This window comes from Delphinus delphis, chromosome 5 (assembly GCF_949987515.2).
Source record: "Delphinus delphis chromosome 5, mDelDel1.2, whole genome shotgun sequence".
Lineage (NCBI taxonomy): Eukaryota > Metazoa > Chordata > Mammalia > Artiodactyla > Delphinidae > Delphinus > Delphinus delphis.
Window position 1 is genome coordinate 40,462,739 of NC_082687.1, and position 16,603 is coordinate 40,479,341.

General features: G+C 43.6%; 1 protein-coding gene across 1 annotated transcript in view; it reads left to right on the forward strand.

Moving 5' to 3' along the window:
* Positions 1–3,531: 3,531 nt before the first annotated feature.
* Positions 3,532–16,603, forward strand: part of HPSE (heparanase) — a 34,074-nt gene continuing 21,002 nt past the window's right edge. The window contains exons 1-2 of the mRNA XM_060011665.1: positions 3,532–3,842; positions 14,933–15,078. Coding sequence (XP_059867648.1) covers positions 3,619–3,842; positions 14,933–15,078 — 370 coding nt within the window. The 5' untranslated portion in view covers positions 3,532–3,618. The remainder of the gene's footprint in view (positions 3,843–14,932; positions 15,079–16,603) is intronic.

Below are 16,603 nucleotides of genomic sequence, written 5' to 3' on the forward strand. Positions count from 1 at the left end.
ACGTGGCCAAAAAAATTTTTTAATAAAAAAATAAAATGAAATATAAATCTGATCATATCACATCCCCTCTCTGCCTGCTGAAAGCTTGAAGCCCTTCCAGAGCTTCAACCCCATCACTGCAAGGATATTGCAAGACCCTGCAATGCCAGTCCCCTCGCTCTCTCTGTCCAGCTTCCCTAGACTTCTCTTAACCTCTTCCTTCCTGGCTCCCTCATCCTTGCACATGCCATCCCCTTGGCCTTGAATGCTTCCCAGCCCCCAACTTTGCCAAGTTGTTTACTCATCTTTCAGCTCTCGACTTGTTTTATCTCCATTGGAACTCTCCCACCCACACAAATTCAAATCTTCCAACATACCCGTGTAAACCACCATGATCATCTTTGAAACATCTGTCACACTTGCAATTTCACTTCTGTGTGATTTTTATGTTTTAATACCATCTGCCTCCCCAGGGAGACTGAGAGCTGCAGAGTGCAGGGACCCCTCCTGCTTGCTACTTCCTGCTGCCCAGCCCACTGCTTGACACATGATAGGCACCCAATATATTTTTGAATGATTAGATGAATAAACAAATATGTGAAAGCACCTTGAAGAGTAACATATGCTCAGTGCATGTTAACTTCCTTCTTTCCAGTCTCTAGCATATATTTGCTTTTAGTTTCCCCTTGTTTTAGAGTATAGTTTGATCGTCGAAAAATTAAAAGTAAAACTTTAGTAAGTCTTAACCCAATAACTGAAAACAACATATTATCTGTGTACTATTTACACAGTCTGAAGGGAGCCACAAATGCCTGAGAGATTGCCATCACTAAGGGATTTCTACATTAGGAAAATCTTAATTTTCTAGACAGACAAGTGAAAAGATTATTATTTTCTGAAGACGCCCTGCAGTCAGCTGTTGTCTTACAAGTGTTTGTAGTCGTTGACCTGGTAAACTTTCTGTGAGTCCCTTTTAGGCTTTTAGTTCGATGCCACTACTGAAAGTCAATCCAAGGCCACATGGAAATGATGCTACATCATAACTATTAAATGATTCGCATGCACTGGTCATAGTTCATTTAAAGGTTTTTACTTCTAAATCATTATTGTCACATAATTTGTGAGTCACTAAATCTGGGAGATAATAGTGGAAAACCTCTGGACCTAGAATCAGAAAGCTGGGTCCAAATCTACTTTACAAGATTATTATGAAGATTAAATGAGTAATAATAATAACTCATCTGTTGAACACGTACTTCATACTGCATATGGAGCTAGATGTGTTACATATATTAGGTTAAATGAGTCTTAAAAGAAGCACTGTGAAATATGTATTATTACACCCAGTTTCCAAATGAGGAAGCTGAGGCTCTGGGAAGTTGAAAAACTGGCCCAAGCTTCCACACCCTTCCAAGCTGCAGGCCTCAGATGCATGTAAAAGGGCTCTAGCTAGGATGTGTGTAAGCTGGACTTGCCATAAAAATATAAGGTATCTAATTATAAAGTCTCTCTGAAATGACAAGTTCTTTTAATATTACCACATAGCCTCCCTTCTATGTGCCTGTATATTCTTATCTGGCTCAGTGAATCAAACCAGCTTAGATCCAGGAGCTGGGAACTCATCTGATCTCAGCCATCATTTATGCAAGTCGCTTTTCTTCACTTCCTCATTTATGTTTTCTCAGTTTCCATATTAGTAACTCACATGGGGACCGCACTGACCCACATCTCACCATGTCACAAGGATTTACTATTTAGAAAACTTGCCATATCAGTTTTCAAAATCGCCCAAATATTCCAAAGAAATTGGTGTGATTTGCCCCATGACAACAGGGGCATGGGTGGAGTGGGGTAGGTTGTATGAACAAAGGCAGAAAAGGAGCCCAGGCATCTGCTTTTCCATCTTCATGTCTGTGGCCATATGATCCCCTGGTAGCTTGGTGTTTATATATGAATTTTTTTCTTATGTGTAATTGTAGGCTAGAAACCTGATTCAGATTGCACAGTTGCTAAGTAATGGATACATACACACAAAATCTCCAAACTGTAACCTTCTCAATTAACTATACATTTAACTTTTAATGGGAATTCTCTGGAATTCTGCAGTGGTTAGGACTCAGCACTTTCACTGCCGGGACCCGGGTTCGATCTCTAGTCAGGGACTTTGGGGGACTTTGGGGGACCTAAGATCACACGAGCCACGCAGCACGGGGGAAAATCTTTTAAATTGCTTAAGAATAGACAGATCTATGAAAATTAGACATAAATCTCAAAACAATCCATTTTTATTTATTACTTTATTGGTGGTACAATCTAAGCAGAAAAATCTAAGGGTTTTGGTGTCATTTGCTTACTCAATATTGACTGGATGCCTACTAAGTGCCAAGCACGGTGCTGTGAGCTTCGAGACAAGACAAACCCCATCTCTGCTTTCACAGAGTTTATAATCCAGGAGGTGAGGCCAACGTGGAACAATACAATACTAACAAATGTGGTAAGTTCTAGCAAGTTCAGGATGCTGTAAGAGTGTGTCATGGGGAGAATTCAGCTGTCTGGAGATTCAGGCAAAGTGTCTTTGAGGAAGTTACGTTTCAGCTGAGACAGACTACCATCTGCTCCGGGTTGTGTAAATGCATTCCCATCCCAATTCTGACCCTTGGACATGTTAATGTCTCAGAGCTTGGGTCCTCACCTGTAAAATGAGGATAATGCCCACTTGTCAGCGCTGTGGGAGTGAAAGAGAATACAAGGTAAAGCACCTCCTGCGGTATCAGGCATGTAGTAAGCCCGAAGTGCATGGCGCTTGGTGTAATTACATACCAATGTAGGCATCAAAGGGAAACTGAAGAAAAGTTTGGCCAACAGCTAAAGGTAAATGTATGGAGGGGAAACTTGGCAAAGTCCCCAAATTCAAGGGACAGTCGTTACCCCACACTTGTATGGAGGCTGTATGTCCCGAGTTTCAGATATTGGGACACCTAATACTTTAAGGCTCTGCTAAATACTGTTTTCATGAGAAATTGATAAGAAATATTTGGAGTTAATCTCTTTCTAGGTGTATGTTAGCCAATGCTCAGATTTTTTTCCTGGCAAAAGATGCCTGGGAAACAGCAGTCCCGCCAGAGGACACATAGTTAATCAGATTTTGGCAAGCTCAAGGAACAGGCAAGTGTTCAGAAGCCAGATGAGAAGGGAAGCGATAAATGCTCACTGGAGGCTTTAGTTGAGGTCAGAAGACCAGGCGCCACAGGCGAGGACCTGGAAGAGGGCACCACTGGCGTTCTCACCAGCGCTCACCGGACATTGTGCTTCAGGAAGCCGATCCGGGATGCCCAGCGCTCCTCCCCGGGAACTCCCTCCCCAGGCCTCCCGGGCGCTTGGATCCTAGCCACGTCCTCACCCTTTAAATAGGTGTGGGTGGTTTCTTAAGTGGACGTGACCACCGCCGAGGGGAAAGCGCGCAAGGAGGTGGGAGCGAGCGGGGAGGCGGGGCGGGTGGAGAGGGAGCAGTGGGAGGGGTGAGGAGTGAGAGGGCGGCGGAAAGGAGAGAAGGACGCTGTGGCCGGGCAGGAGGAAGTGCGCCGGGTCTCGACGGTCGCTGCGCACCCCTGGCGGGTGGGGCCGCCAGGTGAGCCCGAGATGCTGCTGAGCTGGAAGCCCGGGCTGCCGCTGCGGCTGCTGCTGCTCCTGGGGCCGCTGTGTCCCTGCTCCCCGGGCGCCCTGGCGGAACTCGCGCCAGCTGAGGACGTCGTGGTGCTGGTTTTCTCCACCGAGCGGCCAGTGCATCTGGTGAGTCCCGCGTTCCTGTCCTTCACCATCGACGCCAATCTGGCCACGGACCCGCGGTTCCTCACCTTCCTGGGGTAAGTGCGGGCCTGCGGGCCCTTGTCCTCTCTCCTGCCCTGCTGACATCACGCCCGCCCTGCCGGCCGCTCTCTTCTCTATACTCTGGGACCTTCTCATCTCTCTCTCTCTCTCTCTCTCTCTTTTTCTCCCCAGCCCACACCCTGCAGGTCCCCCAACCCTTGTTTTCTGCCTTCATTCATTCAGCAAGTGTTGCCTGAGTGCCAACTAAAGGCCAGGTATTAGGGGAAACTGAGGAAAGAAACTTCCCATCTGCCCCAGAAACTCGCCGGAAGGAGGGGGCCCGGCAAGTGCACCTGGAGGGCTTTGAGCATTTGAATTTGCTGCACCTTGTAGGACAAGTAACACTGTGCGCCAGGCTTCAGTCTCTTAAACTCTGTTAGTAAGGTTAAAGGAAAAAAACAACTTTTTCCTTGGGGGAGGGGTGGGGGAAGGAAAAGGCCACAAAGGAGAATAAGCTTACTTATTCTATAATAAGACTTTTAAAGAGCAGTTTTACGTTCACAGCAAAATTGAGCACAAGGTACACAGATTTCCCATACTACGCTCTTTAAAAAATTTTTTAATATCACATCAGTGAGACCTGGAAGACTATTTCAGTGACTTACAGAGCCTTAATAAAAAGCTCTCTCTCCAAGAGATGTGCAAGATGTGGCGCTGCTTTACTAACTGTAATTTTTTTTCTCACTTGAGAAAGACTGAGCCTAGTGCAGGTTCACTGGCCCCTGCCCATGAGTGCAGGCTGATTCCAAGATAGGGCGCCACAGGGACAGACCCAGGTCATCTAGGCCACTCATCTAGGTCATGAGAGCCTCCAGAGATGACCACACCTCAACCAGCACAAACAACTCGAATCCCGCCATTGCCAAACACCTACAGGCTGGGCTTTCTGTGCCCACACCTTCAGCTGCTATTGCTAATTTCAGTCACTTCCTTTGCAAATAAAAGCAGATAGTCTAAGGTTGCGAGATTGGCAGTGAGACCAGCCTTGGTTCCCAGCTCTGTCCAAACCGGTGGCTTGGTTTTTACAGGTTGCTTGGCAGCTCCAAGCCTCGATTTCTTCAACTGTAGAATGGAACTTCTAAAACCTTCCTGTAGAATTGCTATGAGCATTGGATGAGATAATAAATAAGCACTTAGTGTTTGACAGTGCTCAAAATTTGTTAATTGCTTCTTCCTGGAAATTGGTGAGTATTTGCTAACAATTCATCAGTTCTCTGTGCATTTCTTTCAATGGTAGTTAACCTCTATCTTTCCCCATGTGGCAAGAAAGGAAGAATTTCCTGGTGGAAAGGAGTTCCCACTTTTTCCCCTTTCCCTTATGGAAAGTGAGCTGATATCAGGCAGAAGCTGGCTGAGAGACAGAAGGATTATTCTGGTGAAACACTGAACTAGAGGGCTCCATATCTGAGGACCCCAGGCCTAGCTTGGGATGGGGATGGGGGGTGGTGGTGATAGGGGAAGAGAGGGTGTGAGGTGCCTTACTGCAAACAGAAAGATTAAGTAAATGACCATTTATTGAATGTGAGAAGTACTTCACGTACTTCTTGAAATGTGAGAACTTAAGCCCTTTTCTGCTGCTGCAGCCAGCATATACCCTACCCCTCCCCAAGGAGGAGAGTTTGGGTATCCCTTCCTGGAGACACAAGTCCAAAATAAAAAACCTACAGTATGACTTTTGGGGTCCAGGCCTGATCACCCTGCAGGCAAGCTAACCAACTTGATAGCAATGCTCCCCATCCCCAAACACACACAGAACTTCCATTCTTCTGAAACACATCTCTTAATTTCCCATAGCACTCTTTCTTCCACCCCCCCCACCCCCCCCCACCCCCCCCCACCCCCCCCCCCCCCCCCCCCCCCCCCCCCCCCCCGTCTCCACCTTTTTGTTAAAGGCTGGAGGATAATGAAACCAAAAAAGCCTGGCATGCAATCAATAAGACTGTTTGTTTACAAAACACAATGTATTCCTGTTCATATGGGCTTCTCTCCAGGGCTGGCTCCTGACCCCTCCAGGTCCCTTCCCTGAGCAGAAGCTGTTTTCCATGCCTACTCCCCAGAGGCATCCACACAGTTCTCATCTGAGACCTTAAGGACTGCAGCTCAAAGAGGAATGAGCTCCCTCCCCTTCTCACCTGAGACGGAGCTTCTGAATTAGGGTTTGAGGGTCCATCTCCCCAGGATGGCTGTCACAGTGCCCAAAGTGACCTGGCCATCTCAGAAGACAGAATATTTAGCTTCCATCTCAAAAGACAACACAGGGCTTATCATCTATCACAGGAGCGGAGAGTCAGATGGGCATTGTTGTATTTCAGTTCCTCAAGAGTGAAGCTGCTTGGGTGAAGATGGCAAGAGCTGAGCAGATGAAAGCTGAAGTACTAAGAAGGGAAGGATTATAAAAATAGCTGGCACTAATTGAACCGCCGTCATAGGCCAGGCCCTGTTCTAAGCATCTCCTAGGCACTAATTCATTTAGTCCTTGCTACAAAACTGTGAGGTCAGTACTGTTATCATCCCCATTTTTAAAATGAAGAGATTGAGGCCTAGGGAGATTCAACAACTTGCCCATGGTCAGCCAACTATGACATGAAGGAACAGAATTTGAAGCCAGATGCTAATTGTAGACACACGAGTACACAAAAAGAAAATAAAGTAGTTCATATTTTTTAAAGGCAGCAGAGGAGGAATGGTAGAAAAAGATTGTCTGGAAATAAATTGAGACACTGATGTAATGAAAAGAAGCACCGTCTTGAGAACAGGAGAATCATGGCCCATATCGCTACGGTACTTCAAAAGAGGCCTAAGCAAATTCAGTCAGATGGCACGGTTCTGGTTTCCCATGGTGGCAAACAGATGTGTTTTGGGTTTGTTTTTTTTTTCCCCCACATTTGCAGTTAAAGAACATGGAGTACACAGAACTTAAATGCCAATGGTAGAACAATCTAGAATCAGAAAGGAGCATCTTTTCAGTTTGCCCTCTTCCTGGAGGTAACTCATCAACCCAGTCAAAAACTTCCTAAACCCAACTACATGCAGAGCTCCCAAGGGGCCCTGGCCCTCAAAGATGGGAGGACAGAGACCAGCAGGGCTAAACAGAAATAGAATGTGGGCCTCATGAGTAGGCCACATAATGTAATTTAAAGTTTTCTAGTAGCCATATTAAAAAAGGGAAAACAGAAACAGGTAAAATTAATTTTAATAATATATTTTACTAAACACAAAATATCCAAATTACTATCATTCAACATGTAATCAACACAAAATATTAATCAGATATTTTACATTCTTTTTCAAACCAAGTCTTCAAAGTCTGGTGTATGTTTTATATTCCCAGCACATCTCAGTTCAGACTAGGCACATTTCAAGCTGCATGTGGTTACTGCCTTGGCAGTGCAGCCACATTTCAATACAAGCACTGTTCACTAATTCAAGGTAAAAATTAGAGCGCCGAGTCAGTGGTAGAAATCACAGAGCAAAAACGGTGATGCTACACAGCGATTGCAGTGATAATGCAGCTGTGCTTGCATTTCATAAGGATTTGCCTATTTTATTTCAGCAAAGTTCATCCCTTCTTGCCAATTTGATAAATATTTATTATTAATAACTTTCAATAATCAGATTCCTGCATCTTCATGGACAAAGTTGCTTTCCATATTAGAAAAGCACTTATTATCAATGTCAAATGCATGTTTTGATAAGCAATGTTGGAAATAACCTCAGGCCCTCTTTGTGCCTGTTGCTGAGAGAAAGAACCACAGCCAGAGAAACAGAAAACTGAGAACAATCAACAAGCCATAGGCTCATAGTTTCTGACCCCTGAGACTCTGCGCTTCCCCCTGGTTGAGCAGCGCTCACTGTTTCCTTCCTCCACAAAGTCTTTCATTGTGCAGCCTAGAGCCCTTTGCAATGGTAACCCTGCTCCATTTTCCCTGGAGAATATTCTGGCCTCCTCTTTGCCCTAGCTAAAACTTGGCTCTTCTTTTGAAGACCCAAGTGGAGAAGTAGACGCAACTACTTCTCTGAAGTAGCCCTTTGGAGTAGAAGCTGTGCATTCTCCCACACTGCAGCCCTCCCCCATTCCCCAGTGTAGCTTCTAGATAATTGCCCACTGGTTTGAACTCCAGATTGCTGTGGTTCAAATCCCCATTGGCTTGTTACCTTGGGCAAATTACCTAGCCTGCTTTTGTTCAGGTTCCTTGTCTGTAAAATGAGGGTAATAATGACACCTACCTCTTTGGGTTGTTTGGGCATTAAGTTTGGGCATTAAGAAATAATCTATGCAAAGTGTGTAAAACACTCAGTTTGGATAACTTGATGCCTGCTAGAGATGACTGTCCTGATCCAGGGTGAGGTTTGCTATCTCCACGTCTGGCTCTCCTCCTACGCTCCTTGCGACCGAACTCTGCTCCCCTCTTATTCACTCCTCATTATTGACTGAAGATCCACATCGATCTCACAGTCTCCTCTGCACTCCCACGTCCCACCATCATCCTAGATGAATTCAAGTCCACTTGAATACTGTCTCTCAGTTTCCTCACACCCACGTTTTCTAATAATCTTCACTCAGTGTTTTACTGGAGCCAGTTTCCACCAGCTGGTGAAATGTGTGCATTTCTTCGCAACTCCATATTCAGTGACATCAACACCATTATCTTGAAATCAGCCTTGATGGGAATATTTACACCATGGAAATTGGCAAATGCAAAAAACAGGGCACTTTTCTGGGGGCGGCGGGCAGCTTCCTAGAACACACCATTTCACTCCATTTCAACCACCTGATGCCATGGCCATGCCTTGACTCTTTCTATCACTAAGAACCTTTCAACATCTGAAATCTTAAAATCTCCAATTCTTGGACTGTACTCCTTACCCTCTTAGCTTTTTTTTACTTTGTGGATCCCACCACAACTATTTTTTAAGTACCTCCACTGAACAGCCTCTTCCTTTTACTTCTTCCATATCTGATTTGGGCTTCTTGATTTATCACATGAATCATTTTTATGATAATATTCCCCAAACTCCTGCCCCATTTTTCTTCTTGCTAAAACCCAAACCTAGCTTAGTCTAACTATATTTTCCCTCTTTGGAATCTATAAGGTGGCCATAAAGTCTGGAAATGGAAAATATTATCTAATCATGTACTGTCATACATATTAATAAGCCACTTATAGGTATTTACCTCTGCTTCCAGTCTTAGTGGCCACCCTGCATAGCAGGGCTGTTACGCTCTTGGGGGCAGAGGGGAATCTCCCAGTGACATGGATTGATGTCGTGCTGTAAATTCCTGGCCTCCAGACTTACTTGGCCTTTAATGCTACTCCTTAACACTCCTTTTCTGGCCTCTCTCGTTCTCCACTTCCTTCAAAACTCTGATCCCACTTCCACTTCATCACTCTTAGTCTATGACCACATTTCTCTTTCCCAAAGAAAATGAAGTCGCTAGATAGGAACTTCCTTTTCTTCCTGCAGTCGATCCTGCAGACAGCATGGCTACCTCTAGCTTTTTTCCTTTCTCTCTTCTCAGCCCAGTTCTTCTAGGTCTGCTGTGGATCCTGTCCCCTCCCCAAGGACTTTGCTCTAGCAATCATCTAGAGAGATTCTTCTCTCTCCAGTATCTTTAACCTCTCCCTTTTTGTTGGATCCTTCTTCTCAGCATAGAAACATCCTCAAGTCTTTCCCATCTCAAATACCTCCCAGCACGTGTGTCTCTGCATTCACCACCCTCTTTCTCCTCTCCTTTGCAGCCTTTCTTACTAACCATGCCTTCCTTAGTCCATCCTCATGATGTCCCCATCATCGTGTCATAAAATCAATCTCTCCCACATCATCAGTGACCTTTTATTGTGAAATCCAATGACTACCTTTCAATCCTTATCTTATTTGTCTCTATTATGGGTTGAATGTCTGGGTGTCCCCTCCAAATTCATATGCTGAAGTCCTAACCCCTGGTACCTCAGTCTGTGACCTTATTTGGAAATAGTGTCATTACAGACATAACTAGTTAAGAATTGGTCAGAATGGAATGGAGTGGGCCCCAATCCTATATGACTGATGAGCTTATAAAAAGGGGAAATTTGGAGACAGACATACACAGAGAACACCCTGTGCAGATTGGAGTTACACTGCTACAAGGAACTACCCGAAGTTGGGAAAAAGGCCTGGAGCAGATCTTCCCCAGCACCTGCAGAGGGAGTATGGCCTTGCCAACACCTTGATTTCAGACTTCTAGCCTCCAGAACTATAAGACAATAAACTTCCACTGTTTAAGCCACTCAGTTTGTGGTACTTTGTTACTACAGCCCTAGCAAACCAATACAGTTTCCCAGAAGCATTTGACAAGGTTGACAATGGAAACACTCATCCCTGTGTCACTTCCATTTCTGGGGATTTCCCCAATCTCTCTAACAGTTCTTCTCCACCTCTTCTTCTAGTTTATCTTCAGTGTTGATGTTCCTCAGACTTCTGACCTAGGCCTTCTTTTTTACTTCACATAATCTGAGTGGTTTCACCCACTTCCGTGGCTTGAATTACTGTTCATGCAGTGGTGTGCCAGAAAATGTTTCACGACTGGCTCTCTGGGAGGAGAGGAGACTGATTTATGTTTTTTTCTGATTTCTGTAGTATAAATATCCCCACCATGGCTGACTTCAAACTGCCAACAGTTTAACAGCTGGTTCTCAGAACGAAACAGTTGGCTCTCACAAGCTGGTACGAGTCAGTGCAGGGTGGCTCCAACTCATCTCTGCTTTTGTGTCAGAGATAAGCAACTTATTTTTACACTTAAGGTAAAATAAAAATACCTGCAGACGTTTCTTTCCCCTAACAAACTGTTCCAGAAATGGAATATCTGCAGCTGCTTTTACGTGTTCTTTTGTTATTTCCACGTCGTTGTGGTGGCAGTGCTGATGCCAGTGGATTTTCCCCCCTTTCTTTTCACTGTATATGATAGGAATACTGTACCTTTGATCAATTTTGTTTTTATGAAAAGTTTGCAGCTGTTTTAAATCTGTTTTTTGTCAGAGGGCATCAAAATTGTATCTCAAAACAAGAAAATATTCCATTACAAAGGAGACAAAAAAGTCCTTCATACCAATACTTTGAAACATGTGATTTCCTTTACTTGGCAGGAGCCGTAGCACTGGGTTTTAATTTTGTTCAGAAAACAGTCTTTGTCTGGACCCACTTGCCCTTTCATCAGGCTGGACTTAACTGTTCATTCACTTGACGAATATTTATTAAGCACCAGCTGTGGGCCAGGTACTTATCTAGGTGCTGAGGAGATTCTGATGAGCCATACAGAGTCCCTGCTTTCACAGAGCTTAGCTCAGGGGTGGGGATAGATAGTAAACCAAATCAACAAAAAAGGAAGCTAATTTCAGAGAGTGGTGAATGCTGTGAAGAACATAAAGGCAGGGTAATGTGGTCGAGAGTGACCCGAGGTGGTACAGTCATGCCTTCTGGGAATCAGGCTCTGATCCTCAGGCATCTGAGCAAGGTCGTGCACAGACACACATCTTGTGATACCACAGCTCCTTCCTGCTGCTCACTTACCCTTCCTTTCCCAGACAGCGCCAGTCTCTCCTGTCTCAATTACTTACAGATACCAGTTACACAAATCTAAATGAGCTTCCTCTATCATCAAACACAATCAAAATCAAAATCGAGGACCAGAATCGGTGCCTGGACAAAAGCAGTGGAACAGGGCCATCCCAGAGTGACTCTGGGAAAGTTCCTTGTATCAGTTTTAGGGCCACATCTCTGCACCTGTGGGCTAGGGATTCACTAGTCACTGACTTCTAGACTGAGGACTCTCCATTCTACACCTCGCCTTTATGTGTCTTCTGAGCTCCAGGCACACGTGGCCAAGGGCCTAATGGCAATGTTTTTTGGCTTTTACTGGCATCTCAAATTCTACAGCACTGTGCCCTGCCCCCATCTTCCTCCCTATCTCCAGTCTATCACCTATTCTTCATCTCAGCAAATGATATTACCATCTTCCAGATGCTTCCCAGGGGTGATCTTGGACTCTTCTCCAACATCCAGTTAAACACCAAATCTAGTATTTGTGTCTCCACATGTATCTTGAATTTATCCCTCTCTTCATCCCCACTGTTTTTACCTTACCTCAGCCCATCACTTTCTGTCTACATTAATGTGACCACAGTCTTGGTCCTTCTATTCAGTTATTTACACTGAAGCCTGAGATTCTTTTCTAAAATAAAAGTCTGGTGCGGGCACTCCACTGCTTTAAATCCTTCCATGGCTCCCCACTGCCTTGATATAAAATTGGAGCTCCTGGACATGGTGGCTTACAAGCCCTCCATGGTATGGTCCTGCTTGCCTCTCCAGTCTATCTTCTCCCAGCACCTTACTGTCCCCAATCTCTAGGCTCTCGCCACACCTGTCAGCTCTTCGGTGGTGCCATATTCCCTTCTTCTACCTCTGTTGTTTGCACAGACTTTTCTCTACACCTGGAACACTTTCTTCAATCCCACCTCACTATCTTCGATCTGGATAAAATTTTTTCCTTTTGAACATCTAACAGTGAAGACGCTTGCCCCTGGAAAACCTCTAACCACCTCCTACCTCTAGGACAAAGTCTGGGTTAAGATCCCCTTTGTATGTTCTGATAGCATTGTTTTAGAATTGCCTATTTACTTGATATATATATATATATATATATATATATATATATATATATATATATATATAATCACTGGACTATAAATTATATGAGAACAGCAGCTGCCTGTGGCTTTTTTGCCATTGTAGCCCCAGCAACTAACATAATGCCTGACACAGAGTGCGCCTACAATGAATACTTATTGAATAAATTAATGGATGACTATGTCTCCTTTAAGTAACTCTTGTTTTTTTCACCTATTCTTAAAATGACAGAAACACACACACACACAGAGTCACCTTGTACGAATTAAAATATTATGTGCTTATTGGGCTTCCCTGGTGGCGCAGTGGTTGAGAGTCCACCTGCCGATGCAGGGGATGCGAGTTCGTGCCCAGGTCCGGGAAGATCCCACATGCCCCGGAGCGGCTGGGCCCTTGAGCCATGGCCGCTGAGCCTGCACGTCTGGAGCCTGTGCTCCGCAACAGGAGAGGCCACAACAGTGAGAGGCCCGCGTACCGCAAAAAAAAAAAATTATGTGTTTATAGAAAATGTGAAAAATACATAAAAGCAATAAGAAAGAGTCTACCATCCATTTCACCACATAATTATGACTCCTGTTATCTCCTTCTATATATATATTATTTTCATTGTTGAAATCATACTATGTCTACAGGTTGTTCCTTTAATAGTAAAAGTTGTGGTTATTTAAAGTGCAGAGTTCCCTGGCATTAAGTGTATTCACATTGTTGTGCAGCCATCACCACCAGCCATCTTAGAACTTTTTCATGTTCCCAAACTGAAACTCTGTACCCATTAAACAATAATGTGCTATTCCCCCTTCCTACAGTTTATTTATTTATTCTTTTGGCCATGCTTGAAGCATATGGGATCTTAGTGCCCCAACCAGGGATTGAACCCGTGCCCCCTGCATTGGAATCTTAACCACTGAATCACCAGGGAAGTCCCTACAGTTTAGTTTTATTTGGGTTCATAGCATAGTGGAAATGGCTTTCTTCTGAATCCTTACTCAGTTCAAGCGAACATTCCCATTTATCTTCAAGAGGTTCTGAGGATTTCCTGGCAGATGCCATCCTTCCCAGAGTTCTTTGGTGCTGTCAGGTAGTTCAGTCAATTCCATGTTGATAACATCCCTGAAGTCTCACTTTGTGCTACGTCTCCTCATGCCAGGACCCACAATAGGTTCAGGGGCCCTCGAAAATGTTTTAATATATAATGTTAACATATTTGTCTTTCCATGAATATCATCACAAAATATAATTAAAAAAATTTTTTTATGGTGGAAGAGGTTCATGAAGGCAAAAGTGCCTAGGTAGTACTGTAAATGCTTTCATGTTACAAACAAAAAAAATGGTGAGGAGGAATCACTGAAGTTTTTAACGCAAGACACTTATCCTTTGGTCAATTTCCACCTTTTAATTTCTCTTTCCTAAGCAAAAATAAAGAAATCTTACAGAAATTTTACATAGCACTATGTATAGTTAAAGCAGGAGCATGCATTGAAATTTTAAATTTTAGGTCCTGTCTTCAGTTCCTAAGATGTCAAGAAATACTGTCAATTAGATAGTCCTCCTGGCATGATTTTCCAATTTGAAATAAACCCAAATGTAAACTAATTAACTGGGCCATTTTGAGAATGCACAGCATTGGTTCCATGTGTTTTAAGAGCTTTCCAGAGAGCACTGAAGCCAGGATCACATATGTGAGGCTTCAGAAATACATGGCAAGTGTCCCCGTTACCTGGGTCTTCTGTTTTTTTAGTTTTGTTCACTTAAATATTCATGACATCTTCATCTCTCTGAGAGAAGGAATTATAAATCATTCTAATTCCATTCTATAGCATTCTGTACCATTCTGAGTGCATAATAGGCACCTATCAGGAGCATTTTGGGCTTGATGACATACGCATTTAGAATTGCTTGAATTGGAAGTGTCCTAGGTGGGTAGGAATTAGAATCTTACATCGTTCTAAGTCATTTGACTTAAATTTAAAAGGAAGGTTTTCCTTGGGGTGGAGGTGGGGCTTGGTTAAGGAGATGAAGAGGACTCCCAATCATTTATGAACTTCTCTGGGAACATAAATTTTTGAAGACAATCTATTTTTCAAAGAAACAGAGTCATCATTCCACTCTCTCACCTCTTTTCCTCCATGAATCACAAAAGGTTATGAATTTTTTGAAAGTACTGAACATTATCCTGCTTGTCAAGTTGAAATATAAGCTCTTGCCCGAGTCAGAGCTCCAAGTTTTCTCAGGTGCCTAGAAGAGCAGTCTTGCAATTAGGAAGATTCCAATTGAGACGATGTCCCTGTTAGAGCGATATTTCTCCCTCCAGGGCCTGTACAGCTATTAGGAAATGGGTCCACCAAGAGAGAAGGGAGTAAATCTGTTTGACTGCATTGTCTTGGAAAAAATAATTTTAATTTCTTGCTTGTCTTTATAACAGTTCTTCAAAGCTTCGTACCTTGGCCAGAGGTTTGTCTCCCGCATACCTGAGATTTGGTGGCACGAAGACGGACTTTCTCATTTTTGATCCCAAGAAGGAACCAACCTTTGAAGAGAGAAGTTACTGGCAATCTCAAGTCAACCAGGGTGAAACTTTAAAGATTAACCATATATCTGAGTTAACTTGATAACTTGAGTCACTCGTGGGCATTCTCAGAGGAGAGCTATTGCTCACATCTAACAATTAATAAGAGATGAAGGGCTCCCAGCGGACCCGTGGAGGCACCTATACAAAAAGAGGAAGCGGTGGGCAGGTTTCCTCCTCCTGATGTTTTCATGAATGTGAGACATTGGGGCAGGGGGGATGGTGTGCTGGACACAACATTGGGGCAGGGGAGAGTTAATTGTGGTGTAAACAGAACAATGATTGTAGCTAAAAGGACAGAGCTGCCTAGAGGGGCCTGTGGGTAGAAATGCACCAAAACAAAAAGAGTATTTCCTGCTCAAGACACAGCACTGATCAAGACCCATTTATTCCAAAAAATGTGGATGAAAGGTGTAATAAGGGGACATGGAGATATGCTCTGCTTCTAAGAATGGATTTCAAGACTTGATTTGTTGGGCAGTGGTTCTCAAACTTTATTGACTAGACATAATCACCTGGGGTGAGTTTGAATATTTGGATTCTTGGGCTCCAAACTTAGGTTACAAGTTTAGCAGGCTCCTCAGGTGATTCTGATATTGGGAGTCTGTGGGCTTCATCTGAGAAACACCCTGGGGCGCCACGAGGATTTGCCCTGTGTCTTTCATAAGTGCTATACAGACATCAAATGGAAGCTAAATCATTATCTTAACAGTTATTAAAGAACCATGTACATCATTGAATTACAATAGTGAATTATGATATATAAAAATGAACAATATTTTATTATTTTATATATTACATATTTCCTTCTGTTTATTTTCTGCAGTTAGGAAGTGTTTAGAACCATTAATAACAGTGCCAATTGATAGAATAGTGATTAGAAAAAAAGAAAAACGCAGGAGAGTTTTCTTAGTGTAACACGTTGGAATATGTTTAGACCTGGCCCTTTCTCACCAGTCATATGCATTCAAAAGGTCCCATAAATTTAGATAGGAAACTGTCCTTTGCTCATCAATTTTCTTCATCCTGTAGGGAGGGGGGATCACTGGGGTTATCCAAGTGCTTCAGAAACATCCTTTGTGAGCACAGGGGTAGATGAGGCACCCGCTGTCAGAGAGCCAGAATGTGCAGCTTCCCAGAAAGGAAGTCAGTGGGGGGTCAGCCAGTCCTGACAGCCGCCCCCAGCAGCCCTGCTGTCTTGTGATAAGGAAGCACAGTCTGCCTGATAGGATAGTGGTGGATTTTCCAAGTACACATGTTGTGGTCTCAGGAGCTTTGATGATACCAAATTTGAAGGAATAAAAGTCAACATTTCCTGTCCTACCATTTGGCAAGAGGAAATCACCATAAAGCAGATATAGTCCATGTAAAACAAATTTCTATGTATGTTGAAAGTGAACCTTAAGAGAACTGAACTATGTTTTTTTCCGGTGGGTTCTCTAGTAATTTCAGGTTTCTGAGGAGCCTTCTGAATTGTTAAATAACTTGAAGTTATGTCCAATGTATCTATGTCCAGTATATGTCCAG